Here is a 22959-nt window from a genome sequence, read left to right as displayed (position 1 = left end):
CAATCTTTCCCTATCTGAGCCATCAGGCAGGGCTTCTTTGCAAGGAGATGATTTACCGTATTTTACAGAGAGCAAAGCCTCTGCACAGGAAGTTTCCTGTAGCCTGCTGAAAGTTCTACAACTCTTCCAACATCTCTAAATCAAGAAGCCAGAGCACCACTTACGGTAGTTGGGCCTGTTGAGACATCCTTCCCCTTGCGGGCCCGAAGCTGAAGCGATGTTGTCAAAACAGCAGCCATACATTGAACCACGGCATTCGCCTGAGGGGTGCTGCTGGGACAAGGCTTGGCTTGCCTTAGAGACAGGAATCAAAAGCCAAAAGTTACCATGCAGACATAAGGACAGTAGCACATGCAAGGCACCGCATACAAGCTGTCGGCTGCAGAAGGCCAGCTGTTAGAGGAATCACTGCTCATTTGCTTGTCTCCTAGAGACTTTCATGCTGGTGGTGTGTGTGGGGGGGGACGGAGCAAATTGGCTTTCAGCTGTAGAGCCAGGGTTGCACTTCCCCACAAAACAGATCCAGCCAGCCCAGCAGCAGGCCAGTTTTCTCAGCTAGCCCCACCAAGCACCCCAAGCTATGACCCTAAAGAACAAAGATGAAGTTCCTCCCTGACTGTTTTGCCCTCAATTAGTCTGCAGAAATGAACAACAAGGGTAATTACTAGTGGCAATGTACTTCCCATTTTTCCCCCTAGAACTTGGATGGCAAGTGTCTGCCAAACAGAAATTTGACTACTCAGGATTATTCAGCCAGTTCTACAAAAGATGTTCTGCTGCTTCTCAGACAGCTCCCACTCTTGCACTCTGTCTCCTGCTTACAGAGGATCACCAGTGGATCTGGCAGACTGAGCAGGAGCAAAGTTGGTCAGAGGACCCGATGCCATGCATGGAGTATTGGTTCTCCAGTATTACTGGCAGAGACGAAGCACAACAGAAACCCATAATTTGAGTCACCATCACCAGATCTGAATCCTGCTATCTGATGGGCTATTAAAACCCAGCAGGTTTCTGTACTTACTGTTGGAGCAGCTGCAGTGGGCTGACTTCTGTTCACCTCAACATCACTGTAATATTGTGGGCATCCCATGTTGTTTGGACCCTGGGCAGATGATATTCCATCAGGACAGCATCCGTACCTGCAGGCAGAACACAGAAGGGCTGCAGCAAGATCTGATCTGCCTGGCTAAACAAGCACAGGCTGTAAGCATCAGTAAGCCCCCAAGAAAGGCAATGCCTGAGCCGGGGCTTAGGCCTTTCTACTCCCAGCTACCTGCTCTGTTGACAGATGCCAAAGGGGCAACCTCTTCTCAGAGGACCTGAAGCTGGAGTGTGCCCATCTGGACAGCAGCCGTGGGGGCTCCGAGAGCAGTCCTGAGAGCCAGTCCCTGCAGCGAGGTCCCGAGAGAAGCTGAGCTGTCGGGAACCCGATGAGCGTGACTGGGATTCCCAGCGAATCGGCAAGAAGTTGGTGCCACGGTCCTCGGTGGACTGAATGTGGTAATTCCCAGAGCTACTATGCACCATGGAGCTCCCAGGGAGCATCCTTTCATCACCAGAATCTGGGGAGAGAACTCCTTAAAGCATGCAGGTGAGCATCAGATCCAGTCAACTTCCCTCATCTATACTCTCCTTTACCAGCCCCAGGCTACAGGGCAGGCTTTTCTGTATCAGGGTTTCACCTGAGCATGTCTTTTGGCCCACCGCTCTGGATCTGGTTGTCCTAAGGTTCTTTTCGCTACTGCCCTTAGGAAAAGTGTCTGAGAGCATTCTTTCTGCTCTCCCAGGAGAAACCACCTGCCACATTACTGTGGTCCTCTCACAGAGGACACATGATCCTATCTTCTTCTTGTGATCTGCATCGGGCAGCATTTTTCTCAGCCAGCACTTAAGTGATGCTGCCAGAACCTGGGATCTCTATATTGCACAGTCTTCTGTATGGACACATTCAGATATCATTCACTACTGGTGTAAATGAATCCACCCTTTGTCCCTGGCTCCATGAATTTCTACAAGCCCATGTAGAGAAGAGGAGGAATGGAGAAAAGGAGGAGCCCTTCCCTTACCACACCCTGTTTCACATCCACCATCACCAAAACCACAAACATAATCTTTCCTAACCTCTGGCAGGGCTGTTTGGGTTGTAACGTGTCAGCAAGGACTGGCGGGTAACATCATATCCCATAGTGTCCTGCATACTGGGGACCTCTGCAAAGAGAAACATGCACAAAATTAGTGCAGTCAGTACAGCTCTATGTTCTAACAATTGCAAATGCATCAACAGAAGACTGAAAGAGTCAACAGGAGTCAAAAGGGGACTGCAGGTGATGAATATGTTCCTGTTCTCCAGCTGCTGAATGGCGATGGGATTGACTGGATCACCTGTGAAGGGCAGGCAGGCAAAGGTGAGCATTTCAACTGGGACATGGAGACTAGATACAGACAGCAAACAAAATGATGTGAGCAGTTGTCTCCTTTATGCCTGATTCAGAGAGATGAGAACCATCTACAGTCTCTAGCCACTGAGCATGCCAAGAGCATCATTCATCTTAACTCCTGGGGTTAGTCTGCAGCATAAACTGCAACAGAGCCATGATAAAATACTGAGTTCAGAATGGACACACACCAGTGTTATTCCCAAGCCTGTTACATATATTTCAAATAACACATGTATTGGGATTCTGACCTGAAGGCACTGTGTTTCTGTGCACAAAACATAAATGGCACAAGGTAGAGGTGGGCAGGGAGCTGAGAACACAAGCTAGTGTGAAATCCTGGGAATTTTTACTCCTAAACAGAAGCACCTTAGAAAAAGCTATGTGTCCAGCAACATCACTCACGCTGTGGCAGGTAGCAGGGCTGCATGTTGCAGCTACCCAGTGTGTCTGGTTTCTGCGGCTGGATGGCTTTGCACATCTCAGGACTATAGAATTTGGAGTCACCGTCAGCGCAGATGACTTGGCGCGTCCGGATGCCTGAATCGCAGCTTTTTGAACACTTGGGCACAGAAAAAAGGCAAGTGAGCAGGCAGCAGAGACAGAAAACCCGTGGACCAGAAGCTACATAATTAGCTGCACACTGAGCACAGCTCCCTCTACCAAGACAAGGCAAACAATACTTCATCTGGATTCATCTTAACAATTCAAAAACATACTTTAAACAATTTCAAAGGGTTTAAATGTTGTGCCCAGCTCTGAATCTTTGGGCTCTAAGCCATGCTTAGTCTGCAACATCCAGAGGAGCTGTTCTGCTATTCACAGCAGTGTTGCAGGGAGTTGGAATAAGCAGGAGTGAATCATTTCAGCCTCACCTAGAGGTATCTCAATGCTACTGTGATCCACCAGCTGTGGGAGAGTCAACTGTGAACTCCCCATTCAACAAGAACAGGCACCAGTTTACAATGGGAAAGCAAACTGGTGGCTTCCTTGTAAGCGGCTAACTGGAGTTCCCCTCACTGCAAGCTGTGGACGATGGAGGCACGAACATCAACTCAGGGGAGCAAAGAAGGGGATGTATTTGTGTAACTCCTTTTTGTGTAACCTGTTCACGGCAAGCTTTAGAAACATTGGGAGAGCATTTTTTTTCTCTTTTATTCAAATACAGGCAGGAACCCTTCTCATACTGGAAAGCCAGGGGCCAGGAAATATCAGATTAAGGTAGGCAACTTTTCTAGGTGTAATTAAAACTTTGCCTACATCACACAAAGAACCAGATGCAACACGTTTTAACCCAGAACAAGCTGGCCTGGCTGGCATGGAAGGAAAATGCTGTGTTTGGAAGTCATGTAATGCATTGGATTTACCTCATCTCCTCCCCCCGGCATTTTTGCCAGGCTGAAAACAGTCTGGCTCCCTCCACAAAGACACGGCTAATCCAGCTGAAGCACAGTTTATCTCAACAATTACAAAAACATACTTTAAACCATTTCACCAAACGTGATGACCAGTCCTGAAGCCCAGGGCTCTAAGCCATAGGCAGTCAATGAGCTGCTCTGCTATTCTTGGTGATGGTGCAAAGAGTCGGGAATAAGCAGCAAGAGTGGATTGTTTCAGTTTACTGGCTGCATTTTGCTACTGTCACTGAAACTATAATCCCCCCCTCAGAAGGATTTATTTTTGTAACCACCGCAAACAAAGCAGGCAGCAGATTAACTGCAGCTTTACTAGTGTCAGTTACAATGCAACTGTGAGCCAAGGGACTGGTAATGAAGCACTACATGCTCCCAGTCTCAGCCAATGTGCAGACTGCTCTGATCAAAGCTTGTTTGCGAGGAGCACAACAATATAATCAGTTATTTCTGAACCATGAAAGTGCAATGCTTACCAGGCCCCAATCTCCAATGTGCCAGCCAATTTCCTGGATGCAGTTCTCCCGAAGGCAGGGCTGGGTGGCTGATGGCTTTGGCTCCATCACGCAAACAAAGTCCTGAGCCTGAGAGCCCTGCTGTGTTCTGCAGGTGACAGTCCGGATCTGGACACCTTCCCCACAGCTGGTTGAGCACTAAAGAAAGGGGCTCAACAATTAAAAGGAAGCACCTATCACTTGCATTTCCAGGCTGTGCTCCCCAACATTAGGACAGAGTACCATTTTGAGAATGCCTAAAACAAGCAACCATCATAAAAATCATCTTCATAGATGGGTGTTAGCAGAGTATTTATTTATGCTGTAGAAGAGACAATAATGTACGGTTAACTGGACCGGGGAGACCTTGGGTATACCGGATGATTTGGGGCAAGTCACATCATTTCTCTCTCTCTCCCTCTGCCAAAGAAGACAGGCAGAACCACTTTGAAAAAAAGTAAAGAAACAAAAATTGCAAAATACATTGAGAACAATAAATGGCAGGGGATACCTGCAACCTAATGTCATTTAATCCTGATTAAAATCAGCCCAAGGTAAAGAATTCAGGGGAAGGTAAAAAGATTAGTTTCTTGTGTTGCTCATGTCCTATGCCCAAAGAGCCTGTGTTCCACTTCCATGCTGTGCAGCCGCGACACAGCCTCTATACGAGTAACTGCTTTGTGACATTTCACAGTGGTGTTGCCTGGAATCCAGCCTGCTTCTCCATGAATTACCAAGGTCACTTTACAGAGAGCAGCAACCTGGGAGAAGTCTGACTGGCTTCAGAAGAACTTCCCAGCTGAGTCTTGGCCACTTACTAGGGCTGCCCTAACCTTTTATTTCTAAGAACACACAAAGCACAGACAGTTCTGTGAACCCCATAATGAATCACTTAGGAATTCATTTGTAAGAACATGACACTCGGTGACTTCCACAAATGGTGCTCCCATTCTGCAACCCTGAAGTCATCTCAATATTTACATCCTACATCTCACAGGAGAAGAAAAAAGGACTCTACAGTCTAGGGTATCATGTCTTGAAGGTGCATTTTATGAGGCTGCACTGCTCACACAAAGTAGTATTGTAAGATGCTAAGTCAAGTGTTGCAAGTGTGCATGTATGGCTTTTAAAAGAGGAAAATGCACTTGTCCCTTAGGGACTGACTAGAAGCAACTCAGTGAGATCTTCTATCTTTACTTCTTAAGTCTGTGAAACATAAGATGTCTTCTAAATGACTGGCTGGCAGCACCAAGCACACACAGTTTGAAGGGTTTCCTCTTCTGGAGATACAATTGCACACAGGCACCAGCAACACACAGTTCAGCTGCACCCAGAGGAGCCCTGCCCTGACACACAGCCCAGAGCAAACACAGTCAAACAGCAGGTCACCAGCGGTTCACAGGCATCTTGCTTACTGACTGTTTTAACACTGCTGTCCAGAGTCTAGTAATGCTGATGCAGCAATATGTATGGAAATAAAATTATCACAAGTGGGAGCCACAAGCTCCTGTTCTGCAGAGGAGAGCTCTGCTGCATATCATCAGCTGATGGGTAGCAGCTCCCACGCCTGCCCTGTGCCTCTGCTGGGCCTGGCTCAGACACAGCCAGTGCCAGGGCTGGTTGGTCTGATAAAAATACAGGAATGGGGAAAGACTGGGAGACCGGAGAAGAGAGAGGGCATGTGATGGGGGTGTGTGTGCAGGGGCAGGCACAGTTTTGAGGAATGGCGGGGTATGCATAGGAAAGCATAGCTGTCGGCTATCCGGAGATGATGTCTGGAATGCTACAAGGACAAATCTTACATCTCTGCACCCCACTTACACAAGGACACACACCTCTTTTACAGCCCCAGAAAAGGAGCCTGGCTCTTTACCCCAGACTTCGGCAGAACCTCCTTCAACCAGCACCAGTGGCAGCAGTCTCCCACACACAAACTCACCTCTGACCAGGGCCCTGTGCTCCAGGTTGCACACTGCCTCATGCTGCAGGGCTGACTGCTGCGAGGCTGCTGTGCGAAGGCCATGCACTCGGCATTATCCACCACCCCTTGGGAGCTCTGACCGTCGTAGGCCACACAGTAGACAGGGCGGGTCTGGGTGCCTCCACCACAGGTAGCTGAGCAGGATCCCCACTCCCCTGTTTTCCACCTGCAGGTCACAGAATCAAGCAGACAAACAGAAGTCCAGGTAAACCGCCTGGGGGCACAGGACAGGGCAGCGCCTACCCCTGTTGCAGTCAGATGAGGAAAGTGTCCCCTTGCAGAACAGAGTCGGAGGCGAGTTCCCATTTGACCAAGCGCTGCCCAGCTTAATTGGCAATGCAGAGCATGAGTCCCACTCTGGGGGCAAATCCCCAACTACAAAACACTTATTTCTCCGGAACTGCATAGCTCTCTCAGAGGGGGGAAATCTCTCGCCATGGCTTTTGGTGTCCTGATGTCTGCAAAAAAAATGTCGTGCCTGGAACAGAACACCAAAGAATAAAAGGAAAACAACCCAGATCAGCAGAAAAAAGCAACCCACATCTGCCTAACCACCTGTTACACTCCAGCCATTATCAGAAGCACAGTAAAACTAAACCAAGACCTCACTTCGCCTGCAAACAACGCCAGATGTTCTCAGAAGTGCTTAGGAACTTTTCACCGACAGCAGTAGAAAGCTGGTCTATTCTTTCCATTGGCCAAATTCAGATGCTAACAGAAGTGCAAAAAACTTTAAACGGATGTTGGCCTGTGTTTGGTTGCTGAAGCAGTCACAGAAACGATACACCCTTACTAACATAAGGAGAGAGGTCCACAAAACAGTCACACTGGATGCAAAAATCCCTGCCCTTGTCTGTTCCTGTGTCTCAGTCCTGCCTGGGTGGCTGGGAGCACAGCCTACACAGCCGGGCTTCAGCAACAACGTGATGTTTCATTCCAGACTCCAGAGAGGGACACAGTCAAAAGGTGTCTGTGTGGGGGGGGATGGACATCATGGTGACCGGCTTGTCAGCTGCTGCCTCCCCTTTCAGTCAGGTGAGCCCCAGTCAGTGAGGGAAGACAACTCATAATTTCTCCCCCAGTCTTCTATCTGCTTCTCTGGTCTGTCCTCACCATCCTACTTAAATCGAGTTTCAGCCAACCAATCCACATTCATACGCTACCAGAAACTCCACAGCAGACTCCATCAAGAGAAGACCACGTGTTTCTTTCCTTTGCTATAAAATAAGATGTCCCTCTTGAAAGGGAATAACTACAGCAAGTAAAAGCCATTCAGAGCAGTCTAGCTGCTGGATTCAAAACAAATTAATGGATCAAGCTTTTGCACAAGTTCCAGTGAAGATTAAAAAAAAACAAAAAACTTATTCTGCCTCCTGTAAAGCACGTATAAGGTTTTAGAAAGACTGTTACATCTGGATAGACTCACCTACAGCTTCCTTCAACTGCCACTCAAGACATCTTCTTCCATACTTGTTTCATGCCCTTTGTAAGTCAAGGTCAGCCATAAGGATAAGGCCCTCCTTGGAGGGCAAAGCATGGCAAGTCCAAAGCTATCAGCAGCTTACTGGGAGGAAAACTGTTTACCTTTTAATCTTTTTTAATTCTAGTACCTCGGTGGACATTGTAGCATTGTATCTGTCACATCCTTGCACTTATCACAGCATATAGGCACTTTTCTGCCTGCTATAGAGCCCATGCCATAAAAAGAAGAGCTGAGGAATTCAGAGACTTTTGCCACGGCATTCTGGCATCCTGGCCAATGTTTCAATAGCCCAAATCCATCATGTTCTCTTATCCTTTCTGTTCTTTTATTTTTTGTGATAAACCAAGCAAAAATCTTCCAGAACAGCCCCTCACCTCTCCACCCTGATTCCAGAGAAAAAGCAACAATTACCAGCATAAGAAGCTAAAAGCTGTGAAGAATCTGTCCCCTTCTCAGTCCCAGAAGAGTCAAGTTATCAGAAGCACTAACAAGCACCTAAGCAAAGCTGCCAGCCAGCACCCTCCACCATCATTTTCATGGGCAAGAATCAAAAGCAAAGCACCATCCACCCTTACTACTAGTGCAAAAAAGTAAAGCCCCCACATCCCCACAGGTTTCAGTGGTCAACTATGTGGAGAGCAGAAGAGAGCAGCTGCCTTCCTGTGCTTTCTGTAACCTCCTCCTCCTTGTTACCTCTTCACCTGAGAGGTCCGTGCTCCACTGTGCTTCCAGGCTTGCGGCAGATAGATGTAAGAAGTCCTTTATACACAGAACAAAGGATTTAGGGACTTAAAGCAAGTAGCTATAGGCTACCATGTATTCAGAAATGATCCCAGGTCTCCAAATGCCCTCTGCCCCACAACAGCACTCTCACAGGCCTCCACTAAACCCATCAGATATGCAGTGAGATACACAGTTAGGGCTCTGATCACAGTTCTGGACGCTCACATAAGAACTAAGTGAAGCCAACTGCGAGGCAATGCCAGCAGGGGACAAGATGGAAATGGCTGGGTAAAGGAGTTTGAAAGTGCTAGAGAAGGAAAAAATTGCAAGGCTCAGCCCTCTCTAAGAGCAAGGACACTGGGGATGCAGAAATGACATACAATGACATCAGCTCAGGCCTGCTCCTCTGTTTTTTTAGGCTTCAGTTGAAGAGAATGAAAACCAGAGAATCTGTCTCCTATCTCCTACGCAGGCCAGGAGACCATCTTCCACAATCATATGACGGAAAGGAAATTTAATTGGTCTATGAAACAAACACAGGACGTATCAAGCCCGTTCCTTGTGCGTACAGAAATGCTCATCACGGTGACATCATCACCTGCCTTTGTCTTGGGCTTTCTCTAGTAAGTGAAACATTTCCTTGGAGAGCACCGTGCTGGAGGGCAGTAGTGGTGAGAACGTCATTCTTTTTCCTGGCTCTGAAAGCACCTCAGGAAGAAGTCAGAGTCCAGAAGAGGAAAGGAAGTCTCACCGTTTGGTCTGGGGACAAGCCTGACGGCCACATGTCCGGTTATTGTCTGGTTGTGGTTTATTCCTGCACATAGAGTCGGGATAAATTTCGTTGTCTATGGTGCAAAACACCAAGCGTGACTGAAAACCTACAGGAGAAGAGCAAGACAGTATCCTGATCAATGGAAGCCACCCAGAACAAGGTTTGAAATGCACTGGCATTGCCAAGACAGGTTCCTAAAGTAGTGCAAAATCTGCATCCTCCCCTACAGCCCACCCAGAAAACAGTCAGATGCAATTCTTGGCCTGTTACTATACGTATGAGCGATGCTTCCCCACACATTATACAAGTACACAGGAAGAATAAGACAGTAGTTCTCTCAGCTGAGGAGCATTTTCCTGCAATCTGAGTGGATCCTGACTCACAAGGGAAGTACCATATGCATATACTGCTTATTAAGGAGCTTTGCTTGGTGTTTGCAGTATACAGCAGCAGAACTGGGAGCAGGTGTTGGACCCAGGAGGTCAGCCTTGTGAAGACCAGACCCTGGAGAAAAACGCAACTCTTCTTGCCTCCTACAGGATAACAGTGCCCAGCAAAGACAGCACCAGCTCCTAAAACCACAGTATTGTAAAAGCTATTGAAATGACCATCAGCACAAAGACAAGAAGAGGCAGGCAGGAAATCTGCGGACTATCCGGCTAGGAGGGTGTTTGTGGGGGTGCGGGTGGGGTGGGGTGGGGAGGGAGTTGTTTGTTTGTTTTGATGTGTTTTTCTTCTTAAAATCCATTGCTCTGCTTATGGAAGAATATGTAAATTGAACATGATATGACACCCCAAGAGATCTGGCAATCCCCCCAGAGAGAGGGCATCTTCCATGCTATGGTAGAAGGGAATGATGGGACTCAGTTATGTAGGCCAGGTTAGCTTGGGGAGGACCTCTAAAGTAAGTGGTCGAAAAGGTCTGAAAACAATATAAAGCACTGAAACAGAAGAAAAGAAAATAAAGGCGAACTATGAAGAGTATTAACAGATACTAGTAAAAAGTTTGAGGAACAGGACATCAAAAACCAGACAGGACAAGGCAAGGGACAAAGTCCTCTTGTGACTCCATGTGTGACCCTCCTTTGACAAAACCTTAGCTGCCTCCTGCAGATATCTGTGCTAGGCTGTCTTCCAGCAGGAGACTGCTGGGAAGCAGCTGCAGAGGGCAGCACACGGTCACATAGTGTCAGTCCTGCAGGGAGTGTATATAAACCCTGTACCCACCAGGGACCAGGGTGCCTTACCTCCTCCACATTCAGAGCTGCACTCACTCCAGGAGCTGTAGCTCCAGCTGTGACCTGAGCTCTGTCCTTGCACTGGCAGGTAGTATTCATACTGTACCCCTGGGTTTGGCTCCTGACTGATTAGCTGTGAAAGCATGGGATAAAGTCAAGGAAACAACAGCAGCAGCACTTTTCCCTTTCACAGCATTTGCCCACCATGCCTCAGGGTTCACGCAGACCTGTCTCTCTCCAGTTCAGGGAGTAATTATTCTCTATGCTGTATTTTCTCCTTGCCTTCCTTTATACTCTAGAGAGCATCTCATTTTCCAGAGAAGGGTGCATTCATCTTTCTCAGAGCCAGAAGACCCAGCTGCTCCTGTAACAGTAAGTATCCTGGCCTGGCCTACAACACGCTACAAGAAGCAGTCCCTGCCCCAACCCCCTTCTGTGCTGGATGCTCTCCCCTCTTCTCTGCTTTACTTCGGAACCCAATGGAAGAGGCAGGAGTCAAGCCTTGCCCTGCTTCTTTTGGGGCAACAGAACCAGAGAAGAAAGCAGTGTGATTTCTGCAAAAAAGGCACCCTGCTGTAGCTTGGGGGCCTGTAGCCTTATAAAATTCCTCAGGGCCCAGTCATTCCTCCAGAGTCTTCCCCACCCTGTCCACACCAATGCATTTTCTCTGCACAAAGCAAGGGCAGCTTTGCAAAGGGAGAGAGCAACCATATCAGCAGGGAGCAGGTGCAGCCACTTACCTCAATGACTAACGGTTCTGTGGTGGGGCCCCTGGCATGGAGGAGCTCTGCGGCCAGATCACCTTCTGAGCCACGATCATAGTGCATTACTGTGCTAGCCATGTGCAGTGCTCGGCTGAAGTCGATTGTCCAATGCCCGTTCAGATAATACTCCCCTCGCACGTTCTTGACAGCTGGACAAACCCATATGCCACAGAAGAAAAGGCAGGAAATTAACACATTCATAGCTTGACACCTGGATATCATTTCCTCTAGATATCATGTGACAGGGCCTAGTCTAGACTTTCAGGGTATTGGCAATCCATAGAGTACTCAGTTCAGCCTTTTGAACCCCAGCTCCTTTGCACCAGTACTGCAGTCTTCTGAGCTGTGACTGACCAAAAGCTAACACAGCAGCATATACTAACACAACAAAAATTCATGCATCAAAAGAAGTACGTAAGAACTCAAAAGGGACACTCCTGTTTTCACTCAACACTGCATCACAGGTGTGGCAAATAAAGGTGACCATCTTCTGACACTGCTGTCCCCCCACTAATGCTCTCTTGCCAGGGGTGGCTCCTTGTTCAGACAGTGGCTCTTGACAGGCTTTGCTGCAAACCCAGCACTTTTTCACTGCACAGCCAAATCCCTCCAGCAGATTCTAGCCCTGTCTCTACATTCCTCCCTGCTAGAGACTGGGGCACAGCCTGTGTCAGATGTTAAGATGCATTTACACACCACAGCCTTTGCATTACTATCTTGGTCATTGCATGTTCTGTTCAGAAGACTTTTGTGCTGCATCCAGTAATACACAAAGGAAAACATCACCAGACTGATCTGTCCAAAGCATTGGACAATGGTTGGAAAGCAAAAGAGTATTCACTTTCACGATTGGGATTTTCTCAGCCTTTCCAAAAAAGCTAGACAAGGACATTGTCCCTTCCTTTTTGCCCTTTGCAGCATGCCCAGAGTTTGAGGTTGTACAGAAAAATACCCAGGAGATATCTACAGGGAAAAGAAGCCAAAACTTTTGGGTGGCAGGAGGAGTTGGGGGTTGCATTTACCAGCTAAACAGCAGAACTCATACCAAATTTTGCTATATCAGCAAGACTCCCTTCTAGGTAGGAAGTCTAAACGTGGTTGGTTTTTTTTATTCCCTACCCAACACCAAGATGATCACAGAAGAGAGAATGAGCTAAACCCAAAGCCCAGAGCTGTGCATCCCTAACATTTTAAGGGTACTCAATATTCAGACCCTGATTTTCAGAGAGTTCTTTCCTCTGCCAGGTCAAGCCCTCACAAAAAACATCCCAAAGCCCAGTGTATTTGAAAACCAAATTTGAACTGAATCCAATGGACTGAAACACAGGTTCTGACATCAGTCTTACCCAGAAAGTTCCTGCTGGGCATAACTTCCTTAATGTGGATGCTGGTGGCTCCCATGGGGATGATGAAGATCTGATTGTAGCCTGAAGAAAAATGAAGGATATTATTCAATATCTAACTGTGTGATACACAGTCATTACTCTATGCCAAAGATGCTCCCAGTTTCATTGGTGCCTGAACAAATGGATGAGCTTTACAATGGTGGCTTGAGGCATTTCAGCTGTCATTTTACCTGCATTCTGAATAGCTTCACCCAAAACTATCCATGACCCAGTCCATGTCCAGTTGCACAAAAAGTTGCAACTACAGCTCAGAAGAGTAAGCACAGGGGTTAGTACCAAGTCTAGTTTTTAAGATTTAAAATGTTAGTTATTTCTCTAAGTAACATACTGGAGCTCAACAGAGAGAGCTGACTTGACCACAGTGCAGTTATTATCTTGAAACTGCTCAAAATTGGCAAAATGTAGAAGATGCAGATTCTAGTCCCATTTCTAGCCTTGCACCAAACCTGGTGGGGATGCCAAGACACTGGACAGGGGGAGTTTTATGAAGGATGTATGTAGCTATATCCATATCATGCATTTATAGCATCTACTGGAGACTGAGCAGGGAAGGATATCAGCAGCACGGAAAGTATATCAGTCTGTATTGAGATTAAAGAAGAGATTCCCAGGGTAACGCAATGAACACATTTTCTAATATTAAAGCAGCTAAAAAACCACATACCATACAGATAGACTCTTCAAGCGAACATCCAAGCCTGCCTACATCAATCATGTGCGCAGGTATCTCCACCAGCCCTTACAGCAGCTTGCATTTAGGTTTAACTCTCCCCTTCTTGCCTGCCCAAACTATTTACATCTGTACCTTTGGGGAGGCTTGCTACATCAAAATTGCCTTTCACTCTGTAGCAGGTACTGCCATCTCCTCCACACTGCAGGCAATTGTCCTCCTTCTTGGCAGAGTTCAGCATGTTATCACAGCCAACGGCCTGTCAGAGCACAGGGGCATCAATGTGAATAAACCATAATGAGGGAGGAAAGAAGGGAAAAAGAGACATAAGCTGCACTGATCCAAAGAGAAAGCCTGAATCTAGGGAGTCTGGGAAGTCAGAAGAAGGCAGGGAAGGGTTTGTCAGAGGAAGGACAGAACTAGCATCTTCTATCCCAAATCAGAGCCAGATAGATAAATGCTGCACACATGTTCCTCAGCACTCCAGAAACTGAATGGTTCTGCTTTCCTGGTGTTATGAAGGGCCAACTAGAAGAAAGAGGAGCACCAGAAAGACTGACAGACATGATGGCAAAAAAAGGAAGCAACAGGGTAACCCACCTGACAGACTCCCTCTACACAGATGTCCCGCTTGCCAGGTTCACATGTAGTCCCATCTACCACTGCTTCCTTGTGCCTGTAGTAAAAGTTTTCTCCCTTGGGAATACAGTTTAATTCACACTTATTGGGTGCTGGTAGGAGAGGAAAAAAACACAAATGCATGTTATATAGTATGGCTAAGCACTTACTAACGCATCAGGAGCCTAGTTCCAGATCACGGGAGCAGAAACGGAAGGCTGGGCTGATATTAAGTGGCAGATATTGAGCAAATTTCTGGGCCACAAAATGCTGGGGGCTGGAAAATTACCTTGGGAAAGCCTCACTGTATTTATCCCTTTCCTCAAGCACCTCTGTTGGCCACTGTTGGAGATGGGACACCGGGTCAGGTGGACCACTGGTTGTGCCTAGTAGGGCTGTTCTTATGCTCCCATGGAGGACAAGGTACTCTAGAGTGAGAACAAGTGCTAGTGCAGAACACAAGCGAGCTATTATCTGAACAACCAGCAAGCGAAATTTGCAATCCATGTTGAAATCTCTCAGAATTTGTTAAAGCAATCTGAATGATAACACATCAAAGCTCAGGGCAAGGACCTCTGGTTTCTACACCTGCCTTCTGAACTGGTTCCTCAGGAACCTCAGGAAAGTGTGGGCTAGCTGCAAGACATACCATTTTCTGAAGCACTCATTAATTACATGCATTTCAGTTTCTTATGTGCCATAGTCAATATTCTTTCAGCAATATTGAAAAATACTGCAGATATGTTACTTCTCTAAGACTTCAGGACTTTGCTGCAGCCAGTTCCAGCTATCCTGAGCAATGTTTCTGAAAGAAAACCCATTATAAGAGACAATTACACATAGCTGTATTGGGAGGTGTCTCTTGGCTTGCACATCTAGAGTCCTAATGGTAGCAACGCTCTATTGCTGGCAAAAAACTTTTTTGATGCCAAAGCCCCTCCTGCTACTCCAGCTAGGGAGGTACTCTGCTAGGATACTGTTGTTAAACACATTTAAGTCACTTCAAAACATACTGTTGATAGTCAGAGATGAAAATTAACCATACATGTTTGTCATTACCTCCATAATATGGGAGCCACTTGTATTTCTTTCCTTGGAATTCTGTACCATCAAACTCTGCGCACTGCTCTGCCCGAAAATCCCAGGAGCCTTCTGGGCAGCTCTGTTTGAAGAAGAGAAAGGTTGCACTGGGCCATTAAGAAAAGGACAAAAATTCAGTATATAACTAAAAAATGTCCCTCCTGGCTCCCATACAGAATCAGTTGCATAAAACCTAGCCTGGGACCAATTTGCTTTTGGAGTGGTACTGTTGAGTATTCACCAGCAATGCCAGAGAAAGAAGAGCTAACAGTGGCATGTTATTTCTGAACAAGAATGGTGATGTTTAGGGAAGAGGAACAACAGGAAAGCAAAAATAAGAAAGAGCACAAACTGAGCACTGTACCTGAATATTGCACGAGCGATAGCTTTGAGTTGGTCCACTGCAACTGGAACCATCTTCTGTCCTGAAAGACAAAAAAGCAACATGAAGCTGTCTGAAGAATACACACACAAAAAATTGTTTCATGGTAATCATTACAAATCACCTTCACATTGAGCATACAAAACACACAGTTCCCTGAAGCTCCAAAATAACTAAAATGTGCTTCTTTTGTATAAAGGCAAGCTGGCATCTTTTAGCACATTTCTTGCTGTGTGTTCTGGCACAAATGAGACACACACTGGGAATTATTGCAGTATAACTCCTCAGTTTCCCAGAGCCATGTTCTCAGCACATAATGGAAGCAGAGCTTTTTGTTCTTTGTCCAGCCTTTCACCAGTGTACAGCTAAGGCATCCTTACCAGCCATATGTTGTGAGTAGGAGAATAGTGGCTGATTCAGAATAGGTATGCACATCACCTATCCTGCTGCTCACACACGCACCACACTCATTGGTAGAAAGAGCTAAACATGCTCATGAAAAAACGTGCAACTATCTTGGTTCCAGTCAAACATCTCCAGCTGAGCATTATGCAGAGTAACAGCTAGGGAGGAAATGGATCTGAAAAGCCAACAACTGCTGCTTCCTTTTTAATGTCTATCATCTCAGCACTCCAAAAACAAAGAGACAGGCCCTTAGGAATTCTGGCCTGGTACCAAGACACAGGTGTATACCAGGATGGGCAGCCTTCAAAAGAGACCTTTTCTTATTCTGGGTGGGGAGAAGCAGTGCTGAATAACTCTGGATTCCTGTATTAGAAAACTCCTCATTTCTCTAAACACAAAGAGGCTGCTTTTTTCAGGGTATTAAGGCTTTGGCTTTTTTTTTTTCTTTTTTGGTTTTTATCCACAGCAGAATCTCTCAGGTCTACCATTTCTAACAGGTGCAGTTCCAGTCACTGTCCTCACTGCATCTAACCCTGCTGCAAATGAGATGGCACAGTGTTAACACTGCTCAAGCCATCTCCGCTCTTCCGTTTCCTCTGGGACACCTTCCCTTCCCAGGAATCATAAGCCTGAGAAACTCTTGGCACAGCCACTGGCTCTCAGGAGAGAAACCTACTGCTCTGAACTCTCCCCTAGGCCTGCCAGCATACACTGGACTTGATCGAACACCTGCTGCTATACCAATCACACAGCTTCTCTTGATTACACAGTCTCAGACCTCAGAGAAACCACTTTATTCTAGCACAGGAGCCAATGCAGAGACAGGTTGACAAGAGCTCTATCCAAAACAGCAGTGAACAGGCTGAAGCTGAGGATCCCGTCTAAGTGGACTCAGACGACTTATTCTCCTGGAATAAACATTAGGCCAACCTGCCTCTGGATGTAGCTTGGACCATGCGTACAGGAGATCAGTGACAGAAAAACACATTTAAAGAAAGAAAAGAGGGGTTACCCCTCACCTTTGAGAATAGCAGCGCCGTTGCCGAAAACTGACTCCGCCACCGCAGCTCCGACTGCACTCGCCCCATTCCCCCCAGCTCCCCCAGACATCAATTTGCCGCTTCATCCTGGGGCTCTGTAAAGAAAAAAAAGCAGATATATCAGACAGACATGGCAGCACAGGAAAAAAACAATGAAAATGATCCAGAGCTCGTACCTGTTCTCTTGCAAAAGAGACTGTGTTGCTGGGTCGTACTGCTGCCTAATAGGGAAGGTGGCAGAAAACAGAGTATCAGAAAAGCCAAGCCTTAATAACTGGAAGTATTAGCTTCCTGAAGTCACATAGCACATCCAGCTTTTTAATCACTCTCAAACTGCTTTTCTGTTCCTAGAGAGAATCTCAGCACTTTTGAGAATAACAATCTGACAGAAGATAACATCTCCCTCCCAGTGAAGCAATACAGTTAAACCATTTATTCCATGGACTATGAGCACTGCCACTTCAAACCAGATCAATGGATCCATTTATCCCCAAATCCTTGACTCCGAGCCAGATACTTAAGAGAAATAAAGCAAGCAGTAAGGAAATCCCTGGAACAGGCTTCTTACTGCAACAAAGTTGCATACATGGTCATTTTTCCCCTACCCAACTGTGTCTGATGATGAGATCAAGGTTTGGGCCATCATCAGCTACAGCTTTAATTAATTTTGTATTTAGAAAGTCCGACTGGACACTGATGCTAAGAGAAACCAGCATGATAATATGGATATGAAGTTACAAGTGCAATGAAACCACCCAAAAGTACATGGTCTTGGAAGCATATAAAATATCACGTTTTCAGGAAAACAAAGCCTACTGATGCTGATGGGAACCACATATAGCAGGACATGAGGCTCTAGTGTAAAGGATAGCAATATCCTGAAAAAAGGACAATTTCAAAGATGCATCAAGATTAATTCCATTTGGAAAAAGAAGGTAAATGCAGGATTACGCAGGGAGAGATAGGAGTTCTGGATTTGCTGTGCAGCTGCACCTGTAAGGCTGTTCATATATCTGTTGTACAGCTGAGAAGGTAATGCATGCTGTTTGGGCATTAAGGCTGTTGAGGTAATGAAGAGTGGGCAGGTGCAGAAAGACACAGAAAAGTCAGAAATTGTGTCTTTGCATCCTCCATTTCCTTTGCCCTCTAGTTTCAACAGTCTGCTCAAAAGCAGTAAAGTTCATTTGGCAACATATGACAACCCACAATGCCTGCTGCTTGTGGTTACATGACTCTAGACCCCAGGCCCTGGGCTACAACAAGCCGTATTTCTGCTTTGGCGGGAGGAATACAAAGATAGCTGCATGTCCAAGAATTTAGTCAATTGTCTGTCCATTCCCATTATTTTAAACAAGAATCTACATGGTAATCTGGCTGCAGATTACATATAGTTATGCACTGAAAAACAGCAAAAGTCTATTAACCCTGTGTATCCTGTCACTGCAACACCTGTGGAGTGAGACCAACACATGTGTGCTTGCGAAATCCAGGCCTCTCCTCTCTTGCATGCCAAGGAACCGTTCCTGCTGAAGCGCTGGATGTTGCAAACTGGTGTCACTTCGTGACATCAGGTTCTATTTGCAGTGCAGCTTTACTGCTTGCTGGTTCAGGGAGGCAAATCCTAATGTGGTTATTTCAGATTACGGTTGTTATTTTGGTATGCAATCACAACCAGTTATTGAATACAAAAGGTAAAATTTTTTTGAGGTGTAGTTTAACTCCTTTCCACCCACACAATATCCCAGATCTTCATAAACTCTGGATCTGGCTCCCAATCTATCCCCTATTTTCACAGAGCCCCTTTGGACTTGCATACAGCAATCCCTGTTCCCCATCCTCCACACTTCCCTGTTCGCGCTCTCTTTCCATTCCCTCCTGTTGCCCACCTGCATCCTGATGTGAGCTACTCCCTGATGATCACCCAGCTATGCATTTTCTCCTGGGGTTGAGGAACATCCTAGAAATGGAGAAAAACCACCACAGCAGGCATAATAACACTACTGCTGCTCACACCTTCCTCCACCCACGCAGCTCTCTTTCCAAGGCCTATAGACAGAGGAGGCACATGGCCCTTACTTTGAGAAGAATATAATTCGTACTTCACTTTGAGAACCCTTCTTACATAAAACATCCAGAGCTCTGCTAGAAATTGGAGCTAGACTAATAAATTATCAAATGACTCCCAACACTGGCAACACATGTGGGTTAATACTCCCTTGTTTTGTAATTTTCTAACATACTCCCTGCCTGACCATAAGCCTTTGAGTCACAATTTTGTTTTCCTTTCTCTCACCCTCCTTTACAGAATAATTCTCCTGCTGCTGGCAGAGCAACACAGTCAGAGATGCCATCCTACCATATTTCTGCAGTTGCTACCAAATCATGCACAACTATCCAGCTGCAGAGTCACCCAAAATACTGCCTGGCTATTACTTATATTGCCCTGATGTGAAGCGCTGTTTCTCCTTGGCCTGTACTACTCAATTTCCTTCACGCAAGTTTTGTGCAACTCTTTCTAATACCTCTGCAAGCAAAATCTTTCAGGATAAGTTTTCTGGTTCAGGCTGACTCTGCCTTCACTCTGCTCACCCAGTGGCACTGCCCAGGTTACAGCTGCTTCCATGCACTTTCTCTCTTTCAAGTCAGCATCTCCCTGATCCTTTGCCAATCTCTTCTCCCATTCTTCTATTCCAAATATTCAGCTTGGTGTTTGTCTTCTGCATTCTCATTTGCTTTTCCAGAAGAAATCCCATCTATATAGTTTTACCTTTCAGCAAGAACTCTTATTCTCCTAGGTTTTTCTTTCAGGCCCCTAATTCTCCCCTCTGTAATCCCTCCTCCCTTATTCCCAAAAGAATGAAACATACTACCACACTGTTTCTCTGCAGTTTTATTCCTTTATATCGATTGACTGATTTAGGAGCAGTATTAGCTTACCCCAGAAACAAGGAACCTTTCAGTCAGCAGAAGGGACAAGAAAATACGTAGATAATAATCCAAAGGAGGAGCATTTGAAATTCAGATTACTGGAAGGCAATTAAGATAGAAAGCCCTTCTCTGACAAACACTAATGTGATAAATATTCTAATATCCCTGCTATGGAAGTAGCATTCTTTATTCCTTCGATGGAAAGCAAAATCCACAGGGACTCCTTCTTGTAAGGCTTACGCATCTGCAGAGTGCAGCAGTAATTTTCCCAGTATCGTCCCATTTAGGTACATCCCAAAAGGAGCATCAGCCAGAGGAATCCTTCCAAAGCTGTTTAGTGTCAGAGGAATTTCCTACTAGGGGTCCAGCTTCCACATTCAGAAATCTGTGCACAGTGCTTATTACTTCAATAGCTGTGTGCATGTGCATACAGGCAACTATAAACTTGCACATTTATAACAAATAAGAAATCTATTATTACATAATCTCATAATGAGCTGGTTTTAGATGCTGTCAGCTAGTTTCTGTCCCAACAGCTTCTTTCAGCTCTGTTCAGACTCCGGAATGCTTTTATCTATTGTCAGCCCAGATGACTAAATCCCAGTCCCTGCTGGACCCTGGAGCTAAAAATCTACAACTCCATCACAGTTACTGTTTCACTCTGCTCCACTTCTGTCCCCACTTCAGCTAAGCATGTGTACAAAAATGTAGTTCCTTTATCTGCAGTAAATATATATTTTAACATATCTGGAAAAGCCAGAGAAAGCATACAGCCATCTTACTTGACTACTGAAAGCTCCAGAAGAGTGAGCCAGGTAAGACCTAACTGTTCTGTCTAGTTCTGCTGTCTGCTGAGACAACAGAGATGTGTACCTCCTGCGGATGCCTCATACTCTAGGATGGTAAGGGAGAGAAAGGGTGTTCCAGAAGCACATGACCCTGGCACCACAGGCTCTCAGTGCTCGCAGCTAGACGAGCTGTTGCCGTCTAAAGGTTTAGAAAGTCAGTGGTTTCATTTTCATGGACAGTGCATTGCTTTCACTGATTCCTAGACAGACACTGCTCACCAAGTTGTGGCATCTTCTGTTATTATGCCAACTATATCTGATGTAACCAGTGAGTAAAAAAGCTACGTCTCTGAATCACTAGAGCTCCAGACTTCGCCTTCACAGACATGTTCAGGATGTAGCAGAGTGGAATTCACCCAAATAGAAACAAAAGAATTCTGGAACAAGGCACTAGATCGTACAATATACACTATAAAATATATACTATATAATATGTGTTTCTATATACGAAATGTGAATGGGAAGAGAAGCTATGAATGGTACTTAGAGGAAAAAAAAAAAACCTTAGTAACACACAGTAATACTTTAGAGGGTGCTCTTGGAGGACTTCTCAGTCAGTTTGATGAGGTGTTTAGGAAACTACACACAGACAGAGGACTGTACATCCCAGACATTCATTAAAGGCAAGCAGTGATCCACAAGGTCTGTATAATGAAATTTGGACTCATGAGCCAGTGGAAATCATTTCTCACAGCCTTGATGCAATCCAAATACTGCTAGAAAACTATCAAAGCAGATGTCAATTTTATGGTCCAAAGTGAGAAGTGAAAGTCTACAACCACAGGTCCAAACAAACTAAATCCCAGACACGTCCTTACTCCTAGGGTTTCCCTACTCATTGGGCACCTCTGATGGCCAAGCAGTAGTCAATCTGAATTATACTGTGATTCTATGTGAAGACTTTCCAGACAGTTAAGCAGCAACAAATCATCATTTTATACCAGTACAATGGTCACTGCTCAAACCATATGATTACTGATAGCCACACTATGCCCAAGAGGTTTTGGACAAGGCTAGCACTTGCTTTTAGCTTGGCAGGTCACACAGCTTTGATCCACTGAGCTGCATTTGAAGCACATTTCTGGACACTGAAAATCTGTTATTGTGACTTTTTGAACTGCATCATGCATTTATTAGATTCTATTCAGATTTGTATCAAATCTCAGTGCCCACACTGAGATGGTGATGGGAAATTCTTGACATCAGAGGTTGACTACAAGGCCCTCTACTATTATTACCCACTGAAAATAGCTACAGTTGTCAATGATGAGACAAGTAATGTGGATTTGATTCCCTAAGTCTCAGTGTCAATTTATGCAATGCTTCTATTGCTTAAAACTATAGTCAAAAGCAGAGTCTGCATTTCATCGTTAATAGCGTAACTCTGTGACCTTTCTTAGTATTTCTCAAATAACACTACATCCTTTTGCTTGACAAATATTCTGGGATTTACAAACAGTTTCTGAAATCAGATTTACCTTTGACACATCCTTGAATTCTGATCCCATTGACAAAACATTTACGAAAGAAGGGTGAAAAACATCAAATGCTTTACAAAACAAAGTTATCACCACAGTCATTTATGCCATAACGGTGTCATTGACGAAGTCCTGGCAAGTAGGAAGTCTCCACTGAAAAATGCAGTTTCACTAAGTTTGAATAACAACTGCTCAGAGAAAAGTCAGTTTAAAAAAAAAAAGTCCAGGAGTAGTATGGGCCAGCTGCTCCCCAAGGGACAAGGTGCCGATAGGGGCAGGGGCTCCCCGTGCTGGCGGGGCAGGGCCTTACCAGCAAGGGCCCGTCCCACTGCCCCACAAGGCAACCGGGCAGTCCCGGGGATGGCAGCTGGGCTCAACTGAGAGTCCAGATCATCGGGCAAGTTTGTGGTGATGAGGCAGGTCCAAGGTCAAGCCAGGAAGTCAGTCTGTAGGTCAGGGTAAGGATAAGGTCCAGTGATGGTTACTAGGGTCAGACACAGCCCCGTCGTTACCAGTCAGGTCCATGGTCAAGCTGGGTGGTTGCCTGCAGGTCGGGGATGGTGGGGCCCATGGCTGGGCAGGGTTGGAGACTGGCACCACCATGGCATCATGGGGCAGGGATGGTGGCCCTGGGCTGGGCTGAAATGGGGTCCTGGGCTGGGCAGGGTGGGGGGAGGTGGGCAGGGACGGGGAGGGCTGTCGGTGCCCTCAAGGCCCTGACAAAAACAATTCATCCTGAGTGTATTTCCAGAACATGTGCTCTTCAGGACATGAACTATTTCTTTCTCCTTTCTATATCAAA

At 45.9% G+C, this 22959-nt stretch overlaps 1 protein-coding gene across 19 annotated transcripts in view; it reads right to left on the bottom strand.

Moving 5' to 3' along the window:
- Positions 1-22959, bottom strand: part of PAPLN (papilin, proteoglycan like sulfated glycoprotein) — a 71945-nt gene that overhangs the window by 22467 nt on the left and 26519 nt on the right. For 11 of the 19 annotated variants that reach the window (XM_064512554.1, XM_064512555.1, XM_026095796.2 and 8 more), the window contains exons 3-20: positions 17080-17124; positions 16883-16998; positions 15441-15501; positions 15056-15158; positions 13979-14109; positions 13514-13637; positions 12649-12729; positions 11279-11451; positions 10548-10671; positions 9280-9406; positions 8499-8564; positions 6281-6488; positions 4324-4500; positions 2841-2997; positions 2122-2208; positions 1274-1577; positions 1022-1139; positions 165-294 (exon numbers count right to left, since the gene is read on the bottom strand). In XM_064512554.1, coding sequence (XP_064368624.1) covers positions 165-294; positions 1022-1139; positions 1274-1577; positions 2122-2208; positions 2841-2997; positions 4324-4500; positions 6281-6488; positions 8499-8564; positions 9280-9406; positions 10548-10671; positions 11279-11451; positions 12649-12729; positions 13514-13637; positions 13979-14109; positions 15056-15158; positions 15441-15501; positions 16883-16998; positions 17080-17124 — 2332 coding nt within the window. Of the gene's footprint in view, positions 1-164; positions 295-1021; positions 1140-1273; positions 1578-2121; positions 2209-2840; positions 2998-4323; positions 4501-6280; positions 6489-8498; positions 8565-9279; positions 9407-10547; positions 10672-11278; positions 11452-12648; positions 12730-13513; positions 13638-13978; positions 14110-15055; positions 15159-15440; positions 15502-16882; positions 16999-17079; positions 17125-18789; positions 18828-22959 lie in introns of those variants that run through there. The other 8 variants (XM_026095803.2, XM_064512557.1, XM_026095807.2 and 5 more) reach the window with 4 other exon arrangements.

The sequence above is a fragment of the Dromaius novaehollandiae genome, chromosome 5, assembly GCF_036370855.1.
Source record: "Dromaius novaehollandiae isolate bDroNov1 chromosome 5, bDroNov1.hap1, whole genome shotgun sequence".
NCBI lineage: Eukaryota > Metazoa > Chordata > Aves > Casuariiformes > Dromaiidae > Dromaius > Dromaius novaehollandiae.
This window is presented reverse-complemented; position numbering and strand designations above follow the sequence as displayed.